At 41.1% G+C, this 19,512-nt stretch overlaps 1 protein-coding gene across 2 annotated transcripts in view; it reads right to left on the bottom strand.

The window, feature by feature from the left end:
• The window catches only part of LOC112968203 (BMP/retinoic acid-inducible neural-specific protein 3), a 192,019-nt gene that overhangs the window by 74,632 nt on the left and 97,875 nt on the right, over window positions 1-19,512 (bottom strand). The window contains exons 2-3 of one of the 2 annotated variants that reach the window (XM_026070185.1): window positions 18,198-18,388; window positions 8,768-8,958 (exon numbers count right to left, since the gene is read on the bottom strand). In XM_026070185.1, coding sequence (XP_025925970.1) covers window positions 8,768-8,958; window positions 18,198-18,388 — 382 coding nt within the window. The remainder of the gene's footprint in view (window positions 1-8,767; window positions 8,959-18,197; window positions 18,389-19,512) is intronic. The other variant, XM_026070186.1, reaches the window with a different exon arrangement.

Here is a 19,512-nt window from a genome sequence, read left to right as displayed (position 1 = left end):
GGAGACGTTATAACTTCTTGCACTCATTACTCCTCTATGCACATTGCTGAAAATATAATGAGACGGTGCAGCCTATATTAGAGGCTGCTAAAGCGCATCCTTTTACAAGTGTCATGTTGCAGCTGCTGTGATGTATTGTGTCAATTATGCTGCTGAGCATGCATTCTGAGCGTGTTTAGTAAAACACGGTATTGCATTAACTTACTGGTACTTTTTTTTTTCCCCCTCTTGCTCTTTAGAATAGCGAGGACCAGATTCTCAAAGGAATTATGCTGTTTTACACCAGACCTGACCTCTGCATTAACTTTTAGGAAAGGAGCCCCGGAGTTTCTATTTAATTAGAACCCTAGTGTCCAAATGAATTAAGGTTGGTTTTAATTCACATCACCTTAAATTCTTGAATACGATATGGCAATAAATCCCTAACCTTTACATTTGATGCATTCCTAGAATTAGTTAACAGCCCACACATACCAGTCACAACATTTTGTTAAACCTATGATGGATTTGATCCAAGGATCTCCAATTGCCTCCCACCATAAACATACAAAGCCTCATTCTGCAAGTCAAAATTCAAAAGAACTCCAATTTTCTAATGAGACAAATGGGAATTCTGTTCTATTACTGATGTAGCAGTGTTAGCACACAGTCTCTGTACCATGCCTCATGGCATGGTTCAACCAGGCTCAAAGGGCATAACATCAACAGTTTGATCTCAGCTGACTAAAGTTGCCTATCCAAAATGTAAATTTGGATAGGTCTGAGATTACTGAAAGACTCTGAGGCACTAGGTGATGCCCAGAATGTAAAAGAAGTTAGATGCCTAACAGCAGGTCCCAGGTGCTTTGGTAAGATTAGGTAATAATCCAAAATTAAACCTCAAAATCCCTACCTAGCCATATAAACAGCTGAGCTGATTTTGTGAAGCTTCTAATAGTGACTGAGATTTTCAAGGTAGCCTGCAAAAGTATTCAATTCCTACTGAAATTTCATGGGAGTTTCCTTGTATAAAGATAAAAGATCTGGGAAAACAAATCACATGTATTTCCTGAAAATCTTAATTTTTAACTCCCCCTTTTGAAAAATATCAGACTTTAGTGTTATCCAGAGGCAGCCTGATCCTCCAAGGTGGTGAACGACTTGCAATTTCAGCACAGACCTGAAAAATGCTTGCTCTTGAAGATCCATATTGCAGCTTTCTGTTGAGACGCTCAAGTAACGTGACCACCCTTGCACAATGGGGAAGAAGCAAATTTCTGATGAGGGCCAATACCTTTTGCCTTTCAGTTCCCTACTGCGTTTAATTAAGCTCACRCTTGCTATTTAATTTCAATGAGTCACAGATATCTGATACGCCAAGTGTCTTTCCAGCTCGGTATTTCTAAATGTGACTTTACAACTTAAAGCTCTTCCTGGGCACAAACTTCTGAGGATCCCACATTTCAGTGATTTGCAAGGTTTCTCAGCTATGCAGTCTTAAATCCCATCCGCAAACTGAAGGAGGAAAATGGGAGCGAGAAATGTGCCACATCTGGACTTCCAAAGCTTCAAAAATTTGCCTGTTCATGCAAAACTGTGGAAATTAGCTACATTTAGAATCTGCCAGAAATCTGACAAAGCACAGGTCTTCAGTTTTCAGAATTTCTTCTTTTGATTACAGCAATTATGTGAATTCACAGAAAAACGCATTCAAATATGAGGTATGAAAGAAAAAAAATGAAGCAAGCAAGCTTTTTCAGACAAAACAAAAAAAAATTGTCTGGGTTTCAGTCTGAGTTTTGAGYGAGGAGCTAATTTCATTACCCTTAAGTTTCCTCGCTGACAGCTCACCATGAGTCATTCATGGGTTAATTATAGATAATCAAATATATTTACCATCACAATAGAGTCCTGTTCCTATATACTATTTGTAATCTAAAGTTTTCAGAGGCAGCAAAAGGGCTTAAATCTCTCATAGCAAAAAAACCAAAGTGTGTTGGGGGAAGAAAAAAACAAATTGCACAATAAAATTTAATTGAAATTAGAGGACAGATTCTCAAGGATGGTTATTCATTCCCACTCAGATGGAATAAATGGGCTGTAATCTGGCTGTGAATAGCTGGTGGAAAATTCAATTTATGCATCTGTTTTTCTGTTCCCTCCTGTTCTTTTGTTGCATGGGAGTTGTCCCACAGCTGTTGTACCCTAAGATAATGCCAAGACTGCATTCACCTGCCCCAGGTCCCTGAAACATTTTCCCTTGAAAGAAGATCTATTCTGGCATGGAAGTGCATATCCTCCAAAATATGACTGCCGTAACTTCTTCATTTTATTAAACAAATAACAAAAGTGTTCTAACAGCCTAGCATAACTGTGTTTATCCCTTTGCGGAACACAGCTACAGTATTCAATAACATTTACGATGTCACCAATGTGTTTCTTATCTGTTCTGCACAATAATTTGGACTTCAGTCAACCAATGACTAGCACATCCTCGCCATTTTTTCACAGTCCAGCCCGCAAAGCTCTGTGCTCTTCTCAGCATAAAACTTCCTCAGTGGAAATGTAGCCTGCAAGAGCAATACCAGGCAAGGGAAGGCCACGGTATGAATTAGCCCTCTTTAAAGCCACTGGTGGAATCACGGCTCCTGGTGAACAGGTCCTGGGGTCATTTGAACATCAGCTCGTACTGCTGCGTCCTCCAGCTGCGTTAGACTCAGAAAGCATGACAAAGGCTTGACGTATTATGCCTGGCCCTCTCCCACCTACCCACCGTTGAAAAAGTCTCCTAACGAGCTGTTAGGAGAGTGGATGGATGATCTGCGGGTGACATGCCAAGGTCACCCTGCCAGCAGTCAATGGCAGGACGTGCCTCCAGAGTCACAGGAGGTGTTACGGTAGCTTGAGCCCTTCATGTTGTGCGTACACCACCCCTCAGTCAGGGAAGGAAAGAGGTCAGCAGTTTGGATCAGGGTCATTGCATAGTCCTAGGTCTCCGGTCATTGCACCTTCCCCTGGGCCTCCAGCTACGGTCAGATCTTCAGCAGCTGCAAATTAGCATAGCTGTACTGACGTGAGAACAAAGCCAAGGTAGAAGACATGAAAATATGGCTGGTAAAAGATCTCACAGGGGGAAAGGAAAATGCTTGCTGACTGTACTTGTATTACGCTTCCACGAGTTTAGAGGATTTTACCAAATAAGAGGATTGCGCACCCCATCATCCCACAAGGGCAGGAGAGCTGACAACCCTACATGCTTCCAGAGAGAAATTTTCATACGAAAAAGCTTTTAAAATGAGCATACAAGGGAAAGAAATGTTAGATCTGTAATATTTCAAACACAACAGGATGTACATTCATGTTAATGTATATGCAAATTAGATGCAGCCCTCAGGCTCTTGGCAAGTTGCCAGTGAGGCCCTTGAGGCTGCAAACTGTTGATTTAGCATATGAACCTAACTACTTACACTAAAATGCATGCATTAAAATAATATTGAAATAATGTATGTATCAGGGAGTTTTAAATAAGGTAAATATTGATACAAGGCTCTGGGTAGATCCCATGAACATTTGATTTACAGTTGGAAAATGATGTGGCTTGTTTTTTTTTTTTTCCTCTCTTTATGTGGAATACATTGTCAATATAGTAAATGTGTAATAGTGAGGCCTTGGTCACATTATTTTTAAGGATAATTATGTCACAGTTAACAAGCTTGATTACATTCATCAAATAAGCCTCTTTCACTCCTTTCCTCTTGCCTTACATTAGCAATACTGGGAAAGCAGAGTTTGGTCTGAATAGTATCGTTTTATACTGGATAAATAAGAGTGAAACATGAAGACTTTGAGGTTAATTCTTCCCTCCCTGGTACTTTCCTTTCTCTGTGACTTAAATTAGGTTTGGGACAGAAAAGCTTAATTAAAAAATGTATCAAAAGCCTATCTTCCTGCATTAGTCCCATATAATCAYGTATCAAGACCCATCAGGAAAAAAAAAAGTAGGGATCACATATCTCAGTAAATCTGAATGAATTAAAGAACATATGAACTGATCAGGTATTAATTATCTGATTCAATTTTTATTTTTTAAAATAAGTTAATTATTTGAGTTGATACGGGATCATTTCCAGGTTGTTGCTGAAGGGAGAAGAACATTTCATTATGCRTTATTCTCCAATATTATTATTATTCTCATGGCGGGCAGAGAGGAACCTCATGAAGTTCAACAAAGGCAAGTGCAGGGTCCTGCACCTGGGGAGGAATAACCCCATGCAGCAGTACAGGTTGGGGGTTGACCTGCTGGAAAGCAGCTCTGCTGAGAAGGACCTGGGAATGCTGGTGGACACCAAGTTAAGCATGAGGCAGCAATGTGCCCTTGTGGCCAAGAAGGCCAATGGTATCCTGGGGTGCATCAGGAAGAGCGTTGCCAGCAGGTCGAGGGAGGTGATTCTCCCCCTCTACTCAGCCCTGCTGAGGCCACATCTAGAGTACTGTGTCCAGTTCTGGGCTCCCCAGGACAAGAGGGATGTGGCACTACTGCAGCAAGTCCAGTGAAGGGCTACAAAGATGATTAGGGGACTGGAGCATCTCTCTTATGAGGAAAGACTGAGAGAGCTGGGCCTGTTTAGCTTGGAGAAGAGAAGGCTGAGAGGAGATCTTATYAATGTGTACAAGTATCTGAAGGGAAGGTGTCGAGAGGATGGGACCAGACTCTTTTCAGTGGTGCCCAGTGACAGGACGCGAGGCAACGGGCACAAACTGAAACACAGACACTTCCATCTGAACATGAGGAAAAACTTTTTCACTGTGAGGGTGACAGAGCACTGGAACAGGTTGCCCCGAAAGGTGGTGGAGTCTCCTTCTCTGGAGATATTCAAAGCATGCCTGGATGCAATCCTGTGCAATGTGCTCTAGGTGACCCTGCTTGAGCAGGGGGGTTGGACTAGATGATCTCCAGAGGTCCCTTCCAACCTCAGCGATTCTGTGATGCTGTGAAAGCGTATCCACCGCTTTTTGTTCTTACAATTTGGGAAAACAGGTGTTTATTGATGGTGATTTTTTTTTTCAGAATATTGCTTGAACCTGATCATTCTCATTTGATATTTGATCTATTCTCGATTTGGCTCTGTGCCTCATGTGACCTAACAGATCCCTCTCCATGTCCCAGCTGTAAAGACCTGTAGACCTTAACCTATTGAAGAAGCACTAGAGGAAAAAGGTGGAAATACTAAGAACTGTGTGGCCAAACCTGGACACAGCCATAGTTTATGAATGGGTGAATTGCTCATTCGCTATCCTAGTATATGACTGAGCAATGCTACAGCTCTTTTAACCATTTGTCCTCTTTCCTAGTCTAGACAGAAGGGATAATATTTCCTCCCGTATTGTTATATTTTTGCTGTTAAGTGATCATTAAACTATATCGATGCGCTACCTATTTACAATGCACTCAGAAAGAAAATCTTTACCTCCAAAATCAGATAGTCTGACAGACAAAACAAACGAATCAGGAGAAAACAAAAATCACAAGGGCACAGAATTATTATAGGACTACATGCGGTAATTTGGTTTAGGAGATGCCGCATGATGGAGTTCGTATATACTCATATACATATTCATGGGAGATAAACAAACAAACAGGCAACCTTTATCAGATGACTTCTGTTCATTTTGAAGTTCAAAACCCCAAGAAGCCTCCATGGTAAAGAGAGTTAACGCTGGTTAAGAAACTTAAAGGGTTAAAGGGTTACTGCACGGTAAACCATATGGATTTATACACAGAGGTAATGCAGATGTTCCCTGCAGGACATGACATATAATTTCACACGTATGAAAACTCTGGAACTGTCTTCAGATATTACAGGTCTTCAGCTTATCTAATCAGATATCATGCCTCCAAACACGATCAGAAACCAATTTCCAAAGGTACAAAATGCACCACTATAGGTAGTCATGTGCTCCAAAGACAAGGACAACTTCTTCCTTACCTTTGAGTAAGCTGGGAGGCTCATTTGTGTGCTGAAGCATTATGATTTCTCCCCAGATAACATGTCTTTTGATTTGTTTTTTAGGACTTGCCTGTTCTGGGTGACTTTTTTTTCATTCAGATATGTATTCTCAGAAGGATAGTTGGGTCTTACCTAGTAAGAAGCTACCTTACCTAGTTAAGTTATATGAAGCAATATTAATATTCTCTTTCCTAAAGCATAAACACCTCTGCTAGCATGGTAAGGTATACTGCATATTAAAAAGCCATCCAAAATGTATCTAAAATTGACTAACAAAAAGGGAAGGGGGGGAAAAACACCTATTCAAAAGATAAGTATCCTTTTAGTATTTTCCTTTTCAATGAAATGAAGTTACAGGTACATGGAAATGGTGTTTTAAGACACAGAATCACTATCTGAGAGGGACTCTTAAATGACAGTATCAAATACTAAATAKGTGCTAAACATGATATTTTCTTAGTTAGTGAGCAATCAAAAAATAATTGTGTAGTGCTCGGTATGTTTCTAATATATCATAAATTCAGAATTTCAGGGATTTCTAAGCTGTGGAGACCAATCCTCACCGATACTTTTATACTGGATTTAGCTGATGCTGCTCAGGAGAGAGCTACCGTAAGCTGAGGGAGGTTTGCTTGGACCGCCTTTGCAAATGCTGCCTGGATGTCCCATGGAGAGAAAGACTTTGAGCAGAGCTGTGGCAAGACAGACATGGAAGCTGCTATGACCTAAAAACCAATCCAGTAATTTTTGGCCTAAGTGCTGGAAAAAAAMCTAAATTCCACCTAAAACTAGAGACTCCTCTCCTTGGAGCAGCCAAGAAGGGGAAGGCATAGAGCTGGCTGATGGCAACCCCAGTCCTTGGGTCCCACCAAGTCGCATCCCATGCTGATCTGCTGGGGCACTGAGATCTGTCCCTGCAGCTCTGCTAGCATGGAGAGGAGGTTGCCTAACCGAGACCCTAGTACACACTCCTTAATAAATAATCTTGAAATCTGCTATTTGCACCATGCATCTGCGACTTTATTTGATGGTTTGCTAATTTAAAAACTGCGGTGTTTGGAAAATCTCTGCGGAGAGAACAAAAAAAATGCCTTCTCCTTGCTGCTTTTGTGTTTCTTGTTTTCACCAGAAACAGTTTTTTGTTCAGTTAAGTGCGCTGACAATAGAAATCTGTTATGCAAATGTTCGCCGTCCCTCCATGAAAGCAGCATTGTAAAATGAGGGTTTCGTGTATCAGCACTGTTGCATCTGATGTGAGAACCATTTTCTCGAGACCTGCTGCAGTCAATTACCCAAAGCGGATTGGTGATGGACTACAGCTTGCATCTGAATCCATCTTGTGAATGGGGAGGCAGGAGGAGAAAAAACTTAGTCATTTGGTGTTGTTTGTAAAAAACTTTCGACGCACAGAGCATTCGTTACCTAAATCATTAGCAAAGCAGCTATATGGAAACAGGGTTGAATTTTGCATTATGTCACAAATTTTCCCATTAAAAAAAGAAAGGAAAAAGCACAACTGCAGCAAATACAAGGAGAAATTTATTTCAAACACTGCTTTGTCTCTGCCTCCCATTTTCTAGCCCTTCAGTTGCCACCAGTTTCCTTAACATGGAAGGAAAGTTTCGCCTGGACTTTGAAGGAAGGAGCCTAGTTTTTTAAAGATTGCTGCAGATCTACATGATAAATGGCAAGATTATTGAGACAAGTCAAATCAGACGGCCAATAAGGCAGTCTGTAGTAAGACGTGGACGACGAGCTCTGAGCTGGGGTTAGCCGTCGAGTCACCAGCCCAGGAATGGATGGGGCAGGAGGCATAACCGATATATATGAACTGCTGAACTGAGCATGCACTGCCGATGCAAAAAATCACATTCTACCCCTCTTAATCTGCAAAGGACCTGGAGCTCCCAAGCAGGTAAATTTATATTTGCTGAAAAGTAATAACTAGGGTAGTTGGAAACCGTGAATTGGCCTCAGGAGGTCTTTAATGAAGAACTTAGCTACCAGTTGAAAGATCCAAAGAATTCAGTGGATTCCAAACAAAACACCTTACACTGAAAGTTTTAGAATTTATGCACATTCAACTGCAAATTAAAATCTGTTTTGCTCTTCTATGCTGSAAGTGTACTCAGAGAGGTTATTTCAGATAGGCAATGTCAAACGAGAGAATCGTTCAAAAGAGTGGTTGTACCTTTATGCCATGCCTACATAAGTGCTGATCTTAGCCAAGCATCCTCTCACGCCACATGTGACCTACAGCAGGAGGCTTTGCCTGACAAAATGCACTGAGTACCACAGAACCAAGAGCTCCAAAACTTTCCCCAAATAGGAAGAAATTAATTCATTAATGTTTCAATTAGAGGAGCATGTTAGACTGTAATTGCAAAATAATGCAAAGAAGTGCGAGGGAAAACACAAACTATAGGTGCCTATACACTGGTATAAGAATGGCTATAAATGCAGTTGTTGAGGACATATATAAAGGAAATTGTTTCACTGACGAAACACTTCTAAAAAGGCCATCTGCATCATTCAAATTATGTATCACTCATCAAGAATAATATCTTTAGTGCATTAGACTTTTTTCAGGGCAACCAAGAATTCGCTCATTAGACGTCTTCATCATCAGATTAGTGCTTTTTATCCAGCGAAAATTTTAGGAAAAAAGTGATTATTTTCCTAGTAAATCTTTTTTGTTTTAGTAATCAAAAGTAATCCCCTCTAGCAGACAGTGAACCTGGAAGCGCATTTGCCAGTCATTCCCAGAGGAGCTCCCATACCTTTATGGCCGTGGAGGCAATCTGGATGTGGTGGAGCCGGCGGAGGGTGCTGTCTCGGTCGATGAAGTAAGAGGCTGCCAACTGGTGCAAGGTCTCCAGGGTCACCGAAGAGCCGTTGGTGCTGGGATCGCTGCCTTCCGACCTCTTGCTCAGCTTCCGTTTGTCCACAAAAATTGTGAGTGACTCCTCTCCTGGGGGAAGAAACAGAAACGGCGGCATGCATCAGTGCCGCCCTCTGCAGCGCTCCTTTTGCCACGGATAAGGTGGCAAGGCAAACTTTCGATAGCTGTTGTCTAATGTGGAGAAACAGATAGCAACATAACGCTTGAGACGTCTCCCTAACGGCAGAAGGAGGTACCTTAATAGGCATTAAGCACATGGACAACAAATTCTTTCGTGGGTCTAGTGGTCAGCGCCTCCTACTAAAAGCACTTTTTTTTGTCTATATTAGTGTCTCTAAGAACTCAAAAGGAAAATTAGTATTTTTAGTATTCCTCTACTTTATTCTTTCCTGGGGTGCCTGCTATGAATAACAACAACATAATAGGACACATTTATGCCTAAAATGCGCTGATAAGTCTTCTCCACTTGCTCCTATTTGCCAACCACATATAGATGTTATGTATGTATTAAATGTAAATTTTGTGTAAAAATGTATTTGCATCCAAGATTGCTCAATATGTTCACTTTTTGGTATTTAATGTTAGCATGAAAGAAAATAAACCAATATAATACTTGAGACTTTTCCTTTTTTGTTCCTGTTAATTTCTTTCTTCTAAAACATGTATTTTTTAACCTCAGACATGTATTTTCTGACCTCAGAAAAACATAATACCTTGTTATAACCTTTATAATCAACTAACTCTCTTGTGCTTTTTAATCAATTCAGCAATGATAAGAATACTGAAACCTGATATAACAGATCACTTACACCAAATTTCTATCATTGAAAAGGATAAAAAATATGTAATAAGTATGTTAATCAGTATTCTTTAAAAAAAGGAAACATAAATAACACTTTCCCAACTTCCAAGACAGCATAGTTTTTCCAAAAGCAAAGAGAAGCTCCGGCACCTTAGGCTGAAGCTTTCTCACTTTCTTTTTCTTTCAAATGACATGGGGAAAAAAATCACTTAAATTTAGAAAATTTAATTCCCATAGGAATTGTTAAAAACAACGCAAAACAAAATCCTTTGGTCAACGCTGTTGGTTCTCGAGAACCATTCCAGTGTAGTCCCACTGACACCGTTAAATTTATAAGGATTTTTCCACACATTTATTTTTTGCTTCACAGATAAATTTTTTCAGGGCCGCCAAGAATTCATTCATTTAAAGATGTGTTCAGACAAGATTCTTCACTTCAGAAAGTGCAACAGAAAAGTTATCGAAATAGTATTTCAAGGCAACTTATATCCAAAATAGCTACTTTTTGCACTTTCTGAGGCTGCATTTGGTCGCTTGCCTTCTGTGAAGTTCACCTGCTCAGGAATCAAGGAGTAATATCATTAAATCTTTATTCTAGCTGCTGAACGGCTCTACCACAGGGTGTTTCCTCGTTCCTGGAAAGGAAGCTGCCCCGTTACGCTCTGACTTGCCGCTTGCACTCGTTTCATTGCTCACCCATCTGTTACAGTGGCATTTTGCCCATCTGAAGGCTGGGTTGCCAACTTCAGACGGACTTATGTGCCAGCAGATATTGCTGCAGAGGGATAATATGTAGGATGAGCACATGACATCATCCTTAAAAGAAGACAACCTTGGTGGCGAGCAATGCTAAATTAAGGACGCCTGCCTCGGAGCGGGTGAGCACATCTGTTGCCATGTAATGATTACATGAGCAGCTCCCTCTGCTTGCAAAATTTGTTTGGGTCTGAAGAAAGAGGACTTGACTCATGCTAATCAGTGGACCTTGCAGTGTTTGACAATCCCTTGCAGATTCAGAGGAAAGCCAGGTCCTTCAGTCCTTCCACAAGCCAAATTCCCATTATCTGGGGACGCTGTTGTCTAACCCGCCAGGCTTGTGCAGCATGGTCATGTCTTCCTAGGAACGGACAGCTGCTGCCCAGGACAGCTGGCTATTTCGGTTGGAGTTTACCTCCGTGCTCTCCACTATATTTATGCTTCTCCTCCTGCATTTTCCTAAAGGGTGGGGGTTTTTTTTAGTTTTTTTTGGTGTGTGCATGTGTTCATCAAAGCAGGAATTATCTGAACTCCAAAGAACCAGGAATTAAAGCAGCTTCCATAAGTAACAGGATGTCCCCAGCCAGCTACCTAGGCATCATGCTGTAATAAGTGGGTGCAGATTTGCATTTTATTTAATTGCTGCCAAAACAGACTAGGTTCGCTTGGCAGGAGGGGCATAAGCCAGTGAGTCGTATTAGCCCAGACCTGTGCAGTGCATTTTGCCCCACTCCCCTGACACGGGGCAGTGATGGGGTCTTGCAGCCAGGTGGGCACCYGTGCCGACCGTGGCGAATAAAGAGAGCTGGAAAAGCACAGCAAAATCAAATGGCTTGTCCCTCGATGGAAATTTGCCATCTGAAAGTTCAAGCACTGCCAGGGTTCAGGTATAGCTATGAAATAAAACCTGCCCTCTGATGCTAGCTGATGTGAAGGATGTTTCCAAACTGCAGAGCCAGGGAGTGAGTCAAGATAAGATTCGGGGGCCGCGGACTCTGTGCAACTGCTTGTGACATTGCAAAGACGCAGCAATATCAGAGCCACTTGCAGGAGGCAAACTGGTGTCAGTGATTAGTTCAGGCAGCACAAAAAAGGCGCAAAATGTCACTAGGAAATTTTCCGTATATTTTTTTCCCTTTTTCAGGTGCGTGAGCTAATATATTTAGATTAAAGTGACTTTTGCGAGCTTGATCATCCTTCCACTGCAAATAGGTTATAATGAACTGCAAGATAAAAGAAAAACAGCACTCAGGCTTGGGGGAAATCTCTGGAAAGTAGGGGAAATTTTTCTTGAGACTCCTCGTGTTTTATTTGCCCATGCGCCCCAAACGTGCACACGCACACAGACCCGGTGTGAACCCTTAGCGCCTGTGTGACTGATCTCAGTTATGGGTAGGGATGGTAGGACTGCTTCCATCCAAACTGTATTTCACGAGAATTTGACCTGGATCCCCTCTGACTGTGATTCCCAAGGTTGAACGAGGGCACGCGGCCAGAGGGAGGGGGCCCTTTGGGGTGGATGAGAAGAAAGCTCTTTCTGCCCCAAAATCTCTGCCACTGTGCTTGGGTGGCATCTCAAACCAGTAGGTCCTAATTCATAGCTGGGATCCTCAGGCACTACGGTAAGACCAGGTGCAATCAGGTACAGTCCGAAAATATTTTCTTTTCAAAGGCTTCTTCCAGGTTCTGGAAGTATTTTATCTCTCAGAGCTGATTTAGCACTTGCTAGGAAAAGGGTTAAAGTAGATTAAAAAACCAGAAGCCTCCACCACAGCTTAGTACTCGGGCTTTACTGTTTTGTTGCAGCACCATAAGAAAAGGTTTTGGAAAGTAACATTTGTGACTCATATCTAGTTTGTGGGAGACAGTATGAGTTTTAAATTAATTTAGAAAAAAATGAAACCCACGTCAAAAGAGACTCTTCTGTCACATTTGAAACAAGGATAAATCTTTTTTTTTTCTTTTACCTGTAACAGTCTGCAGCCGTGGAATTGGCTAAGAAAACATCTAAGCATGAGTCAAAAAATAAATGAGATTTACCAAACTATTCAAGATTATGAGTTTAAAGAACTGAGAAGGATTAATGACAGTGAATACTAAGAAAACACGATTATTCAGCATCAGATCCACACAGCTGTGCTTGCTGTGGTCTCTAAAAGCAGTATTTTCCCTCTGCTTCCCAAAATTCAGGAGCCAGTTTGCTTCACTTTCTCAGGGGTGAAAGAAATAGCACAAAACCCATGTTCCTGCTCGCAGAACAACGCCATATAGTCCAGTAATTGCCTCAAGAAATGAGCAGACTCGCTGTGCTGATGCTTCATCTCCATGTAGCTGCTGTCACTCACAGATATTCATCGGTGGGCAGGGCTCTGACATTCGCGCTATACATTGACCTTGGCGCAACATAGACTAATGTCCCTGCAAGCCCTGGCATTTGCAAGCCTCGAACTTAGCGTGTATATTTAGCTCTTTCCAAGGCTTATAAGAATGTATTTTCCAGCGTTTGCATTTGCAAATTAACCTTCTTGGCTGAGAAAAAATATTTTACGTGTTGTCTTTCAAAAAATGAAAGCACAAAACAAAGTGGGCGTATAGAAATTGACCTAGACACATAACCCATCTGTGGCCATTTAGCTCTAAGACTCTGTACAATGGTAAAAGAACGGCATTCAGAAATTGGAAATTAATGTTGTGTGCATTTTAAGAATATCTTCAGGAATTATTTAAATAAGAAATGCAAATAGCCATCGTTGGCATGGCAGAATTAGAATAATGCTGTAACAAATGTAACTAAATATAAATGTCTRTTGAAGACATAAATAACTTTTGTTATACATAACAATACATATTTATCTGATTTAAATAGTTAATGCTATTTTCTGCCTCAGTTATTGAGAGGTGGCTTTCCTGTATCCACATCTTTGTAATGATGGAAGGATCACACATCTTGCTGCTTTGAATTTCCATCTGTGGACAGGGCTGTGACAGGAAAATGCAATGATCCAAGCAATTCCCATCACTTCCTGTCAGCCAGTAGGAAATGGTAATAAAAGGATGATACTCAAAGGAGGCTAAATCCAAGCATCACCCACAGCTTCCTTTTTAGAGCCCTGTATTCACATACATACATGTGTCTTTSACCTGTGAACTTCTCAAAAGTTTCTGATCAGGCAGAATACCTGAGTTACAACAGCTATGTCTCAACATAGCAAAAAAGTCTGAAACTATTTTATGCCTTTGTTATGCAAAATAGCTCAGCCCTGGTGGAAATTTTATTCATGTATGGATCATAGAATGTACCACTAGGGTTTCATCAGATCATTTTCCCAGACTTAAGCAGATGTTGGTGGAAGTGCACAGCTTCAAAAAGTATATAAGTTAACACTAGGCCAGATGTGGTATCATTTCTGTGGTCCGACCGAATAACAGTGCGTGTTTATTCCACACATAACATCTGTTTTAGGAGGATTTGAAATTTTTCTTCATTGAACACACAGGAGAGGAAAGAAATACAATATATATACACACATATACATACATACATACATACTATATATATATATATTTTTTTTTTCTCCTTATCATCCATAATATTAAAAGCTGGCAATTTAAATATCTTTGAAGAGTTTGCAGGTCCAACAGTAAATTTTTAAGTTCCTTTCTCACATCAGTCATTTCGGTCCGGATTCTCCCTCCCTTATTTGCAAATAAGTTTGCATCTTACCTTGCAAGAAATTTCATAGGGAGCAAAGGTCATACCTGCACTTGGTGTAAACAATCATAAATCCCTCAGAATTCATCGAGATCCACCCATTTCTGCAAGCTGAGAATTTCTCCCATCATTTATACAGGCAGAGTAACATACCACTCAAGAGGAATATCAGCAGGAAGGAAAGTCTGACTGTCTTTATCCAATGTGCGGAATAGTAAAGGTGCAAATATCGAACACAACTGCAGAACTGCAGTGCGTGGAAAGGAGAATGATGACAAATTGGGATTGAGCTCCATGTCCATTAAGACTGCCTGCGGTAAAGACAAAACTACCTTTTCTTCTTTCGGCTCTCGAAGCCTGCAACACTGTCTAGGAAATATGTCAAGGAAGCTAATGATGCTCTGGTAGTGAGCGCATTGAACAATGATGACTGACGATGACAGCCAAATAAATACATCTCAAACGTTTGAGATGAGCAGTTGGCCAATTGCCATCTGCTTGCTCGAATTTCGTCACAAGCCTCCTGAAAACCTCCTGAAAACCCACTTACTCAAAACTGTTGCTGTGTTATTTGTACGCTCCACTATCTTCATCTTGCAAAGCGCCAGAGTCAGGCTCACATTGCCAAAATGCCAGGAGCAAGGGCCTATCATTTAACCATATGTTTGCTAGCTATTTTATTAACTAATATGCTGTATTAGCTAATACGTTTATTATTAACTATATCGCCTAATATGTTTGTTAGTAATCTCCTCATCACCAGGTTTGCTAAGCAGCCTTGTCATCTATATGTGAGAACTGCATTAAAACGAAGGCTTTTAAAGTGGGGTCTGTTAAAATTTTCATCCATTTACATCTGGTCAGGAGCGATGCCTTAAGCTTCACAATAACTTCCAGTTCTGCAGCACACACTGCAACATACTGCTTGCTGTACACCACTGTGGTTTACGGCAGCTAATTATCTTGTATATTATTTCGAAATCTGGACTTTCATTTCATCCTGGAGTGGGCAAGAAAAAAGCACAAGTACAAATGCAGAAGAAAGGAAAATAAGTAGTACTGCACATTGCCTTTCATTCAGAGGAGAACCTTGGCTTTTGGGGACTGCTAGTTGAAAGCCTGTGGAGAATTTAGAAATACATTTCATAGAATCATAAAATAATTTAGGTTGGAAGGGACTTCCAGAGGTCATCTCGTCCAATGCCCAGCTGAAAGCAGGTCTAATTAGATCAGGCTGCTCAGGGCTGTGTTCAGTCGAGTCCTGAACACTCATCCTCGAGGAGGGGGGGAGTCGTCTTCACCTTTTRATGAAGGTCCAGCCCCACTCAGCTTCCCCGTTCGGGCACAAAGTGAAACGCAGGCTTGGCACCGCAGGCGGTCAACGCAGAAGTGGAAGAGGTTATTCCTGTGCACGGGCAAGCGCGCTCCTCAGTGACCCCATCGCTCAGCACCRCCTCGTGCTGTGCAAACGCTGGCTTGCACAGTGTCTTTCGATCCAGCAACCCGAAGCTGCTCACTATGGACCTGCTTGACTTTGCTTACAGCCACTTGCGGACAAAACTTCGGTAAGAAATAGAAGCAACGAGAAACGTCGTTTTCCATGCTATCTTGTAGCAACGTGAAAAATTGTGCAACTTCCCTAAGTTCACATTTTAGAATGCCCTTGAGGAGAATATTTTTCTGGTTCTGAATAAAGACTTGGGAACATTTTACGGATAACCATGTGCAAGAGTTCCCTTTATGGTCAAAAAGGGATATTCATGAAAGCCAAATGGCCACAGAGGTACACAAATCTTACCACAAGGTCGTTCATTTGCCAAGCTTTCCTTTATGCCCATGAATACAGATGATTGGGGATTCATTATATAAAAGAATTATACACACTCAGTTTTGCTCTTCTGCTTTTAACAAACTACATGAGCAATACAGCTTTCAGATGAAAACCAGTCACAATTAAAGGAAAGGTATGAATGCATTACTGAAAGAAAAAATCTAATTACATGTTAATAAAGTGTGGACAAGGTATCTCTGGGAACTGCCATTCAGCCTAGCCCAAAAATGAAAACTGACACAAGCATACAGGGAAGTATAGGGACATCAGCAACCCCATGAAAGCATTCCTAGAAATTACCAATTTCCTGTAATTATTTTAACCAATCCAATTTTTTCAAAGATATTCAGCACCAATCCAAAGACAATGGAAGGCAGAAGGTATACCTGAAATCTTGCCTAAAAATTGAGGCTAAGGACCTAAATCGAAACCCACCAAAGTCATTACAAAAACTCCCTTTGCTTTCTTTAAGCTTTGATAGAGCCAAAAAGGTCAACATTGCCTGCCTATAAGCAGGAAATTTTTGCAAGTGTGTGGCACCTCTGGCATTTCAGGGCCTTGGTGAGGGGATATTAACAGGGATGAGGGAAGGGTACCGTACCCATGTTTCCCTCCAGCAAATCTCATGCTCAGAGAGATTTTTAACGTTTAAGATAGAATTTTCCCGTGTCTTCAAAAGAACTAGCCTTAAGTTTTCGTTCTCACTCAGGGCCAGTCCATGCGTCACTGGTGCTTAACACTTGTGAAAGRGCACAGAGGTGTGCTAGGGCATTTCCCTTGAATTTCATCCAATTCCAGCTCCAAAATGGATTTCAGATTATGGATTTTAGTACTGAAAGATACGTTAGGCAATAATTAACAAATAACTGAATGAGATTTTTACCATAATCCTTGCAATGGGATCTATGTTGGAGCCAAATCTTTAAACATTATGCCTAATAACTTATTAAATATTTTCTTTCTCTCCCGCAGCCAGGTTTACTGTTCAGCTGTGCTGAGTGCTGCACACACAAGAAAAGATACTGTTACAAAAAAAGTGGACTTTTTTCTATGGAAGAAACATACTGAGCAATTAAAGAAATTCTGTGAATTTTATTCCAAATTGCTGGTCAGCACAGGTAACTTATGCTTAAAATTTTCATGGCCATGGATTTGCTGTGGGAGTGCTATTTCCCCAAATAACGATAGAAAATAATGTATTGTTGTTTGAAATAACTCCAGTAACAGAAATTCCCGTTGCTTCTAGAATGGTCTTCTCTGAAAAGGAGTTGCTGTGAGCCACTTCAGCTGTTACAGAACTCATATATTGGCCAAAAGAGAAAAGGAAGGCTGTCATTTCCTTAATATATGGTTAGAATTCAGTTATGAAATATATTAAAGAAAACCATTCCTCAGGTGAATAAAGCCTTTTGACAGGATTGTCCTGCTGGAAGGATACTCAATCACTAGAATTATCTTTAATATAATGGCCCACTGAGGGATAAAACTGCATTTCTAAAATGTCAGTTCATTTTGCGGTGCCTAGATGGGCAATCGCATGCACTAATTATCTTTCAGTCCGAGCAATTTATGCTCTCTCTTGAACATTAGGCCTTTCCACCGGATTTTTTCAATCCGTTTTGTAACCGGATCCCAATTACACACCAGGCTACCCTTTCCAAATTGGTCTGCAGGGACTTGGAAATGTAGCTGCCGTTAAGTTGGTAGGAACCACGCAGCAAAGTCTCACCATGCCATTTTTGAACTTTTAGTCCTGCTGGTTAACTGGGGGCTAATCCTAAAAAAAAGAGGGGTGACAATATTGAGACTTCCCAGCAGTCGGAGTAATTTAAGTACGGCTCCTAGCTGAAAAGATTTCCCAGGAATAATTGTTACTGCTTTTGTTGCTTCATCTTTGTGGTGCTGTGCTGGACCCAAGGGGGAGGATCATCCATACTAGGAACTCAGGCAGAGCAGTGGGGTTCCTCAACCTTTTTTACCCCTAAAATTGTTTGGGCAGAACCAAGAAAGCAAAGTTTAGCAGGAAAAAGGACGTGAAGCTTGTAGACAAAATCTACATGTGGCTTGCAAGGTTCAGCCCTGGGATAGGAGCTCCGCTTAGCTGCTTGGAGGACAGGACCTGGGGACACCACAGCTTTACAGCGAAATCAGTCGTGACCAGTGCTTTCACTTCAGTCATGCACAACATTTCCGCATGTTAAGCCTACCTCCCAAGGTAGCTGACAGTAGGAAGTGCGTCCCATATTTCTTGATAAGGTTTTCTGTGATCTGCTGAAGCGTCGGGCGGCGTCCTAGGAGCCTGATGTTACGGAAGAATTCAGGGGCAAGTGGCAGCGGTGAGCCAAGGAAATTTCTTCTTTCAACCGCAAGGTTGTTTACTTTCCAGCGGCCAAACTCTCTGCAAAGCAAAGCAATTCTCATTCAGAAATACGTCATTCAGACAAGTGCCTTCATYTGCAAACTATGCTGCTCTGCTGACTAGCTGGGGGCGATGTATTACAACGAGCCTTGACAGTGATACTCTGTCATGTGCTGTATGCATAGGACAAGCAACAAGTGTTATTTATTAGAAGTGGAGGGAATACTCCATAACAAAATCGCTGCCTGGAAAAAATAAATAAATAAAAAATAAGCCACTTAGGGTGCTGCTGTCCCTGTTGTTTCTGATTAGCCTCTGCTGTGACTATAGCCCTAGAAGAACCAGATTTGCTAAGCCCTGAAAGTAAATTAGGAAGAACACAGACTTTTGGAACAAATGCAACAGGTGTTTGCATTAGCATCTTGTAAGGCAAACTTTGAAAATCTTTTAAGAAATGGACCATGTTGCTTGCTTTTTTCTTGATAAGCCACTTAAGTACCTAGTTGCCTCATCTGAAAATTTAGATATACATGATCATGCCACATTTCGCCCTGCTTCCAAAGTTTTCTGTACTTTTGGCTCCTTTTTGAAGAGTTATGCAGAGGGTGGATCTGATTCCTACAAGCAGATGACTCTTTTCTACTGTAGGAGGGACATAAATGAATTCAAAGATGCGTTCCCTTCCCCTCTCCAAAATAAATCAATGACAGCAAGGAAAGCAAACAAGTCAATTACACAGTAATAAACACATCTTTTATTCATTTACTTGCCAATTAAGATAGCAGATAGAGTTATTAGCAGAAGGACTCATTGTCCTCAAAATCTAGTTGAGACGCTTCTTTTGCTGCTCAGCATCTGCAGTAACTTTGCTTTTGCAAGGCAGTCTGAGCACTGGGAAATTAAGTCCAAGGCAACCTGTGGACCTGTTCAGCTACTGCTTTGTGGAGTCATTTGTAAAGCCATGTCAATTAAGATTTGCCCTCAGATAAGACTGTAGGAAAGCATATAGCTTAGAGAGCTTTAAAGATCCTACTGAAGGTCCCAGCTAAATATAGCACAGCRTTCACTTACAGAATTGACACAAAAGACAAAAATCAAGGATGCAGCAAGCAAATAACACTTGAGGGATAGCTGAAGCAAAGCAGGTTTTTTTCAATAATTTT

The sequence above is a fragment of the Apteryx rowi genome, unplaced genomic scaffold (assembly GCF_003343035.1).
Source record: "Apteryx rowi isolate R43461 unplaced genomic scaffold, aptRow1 scaffold_306, whole genome shotgun sequence".
In the NCBI taxonomy this organism is placed as follows: Eukaryota; Metazoa; Chordata; class Aves; order Apterygiformes; family Apterygidae; genus Apteryx; species Apteryx rowi.
This window is presented reverse-complemented; position numbering and strand designations above follow the sequence as displayed.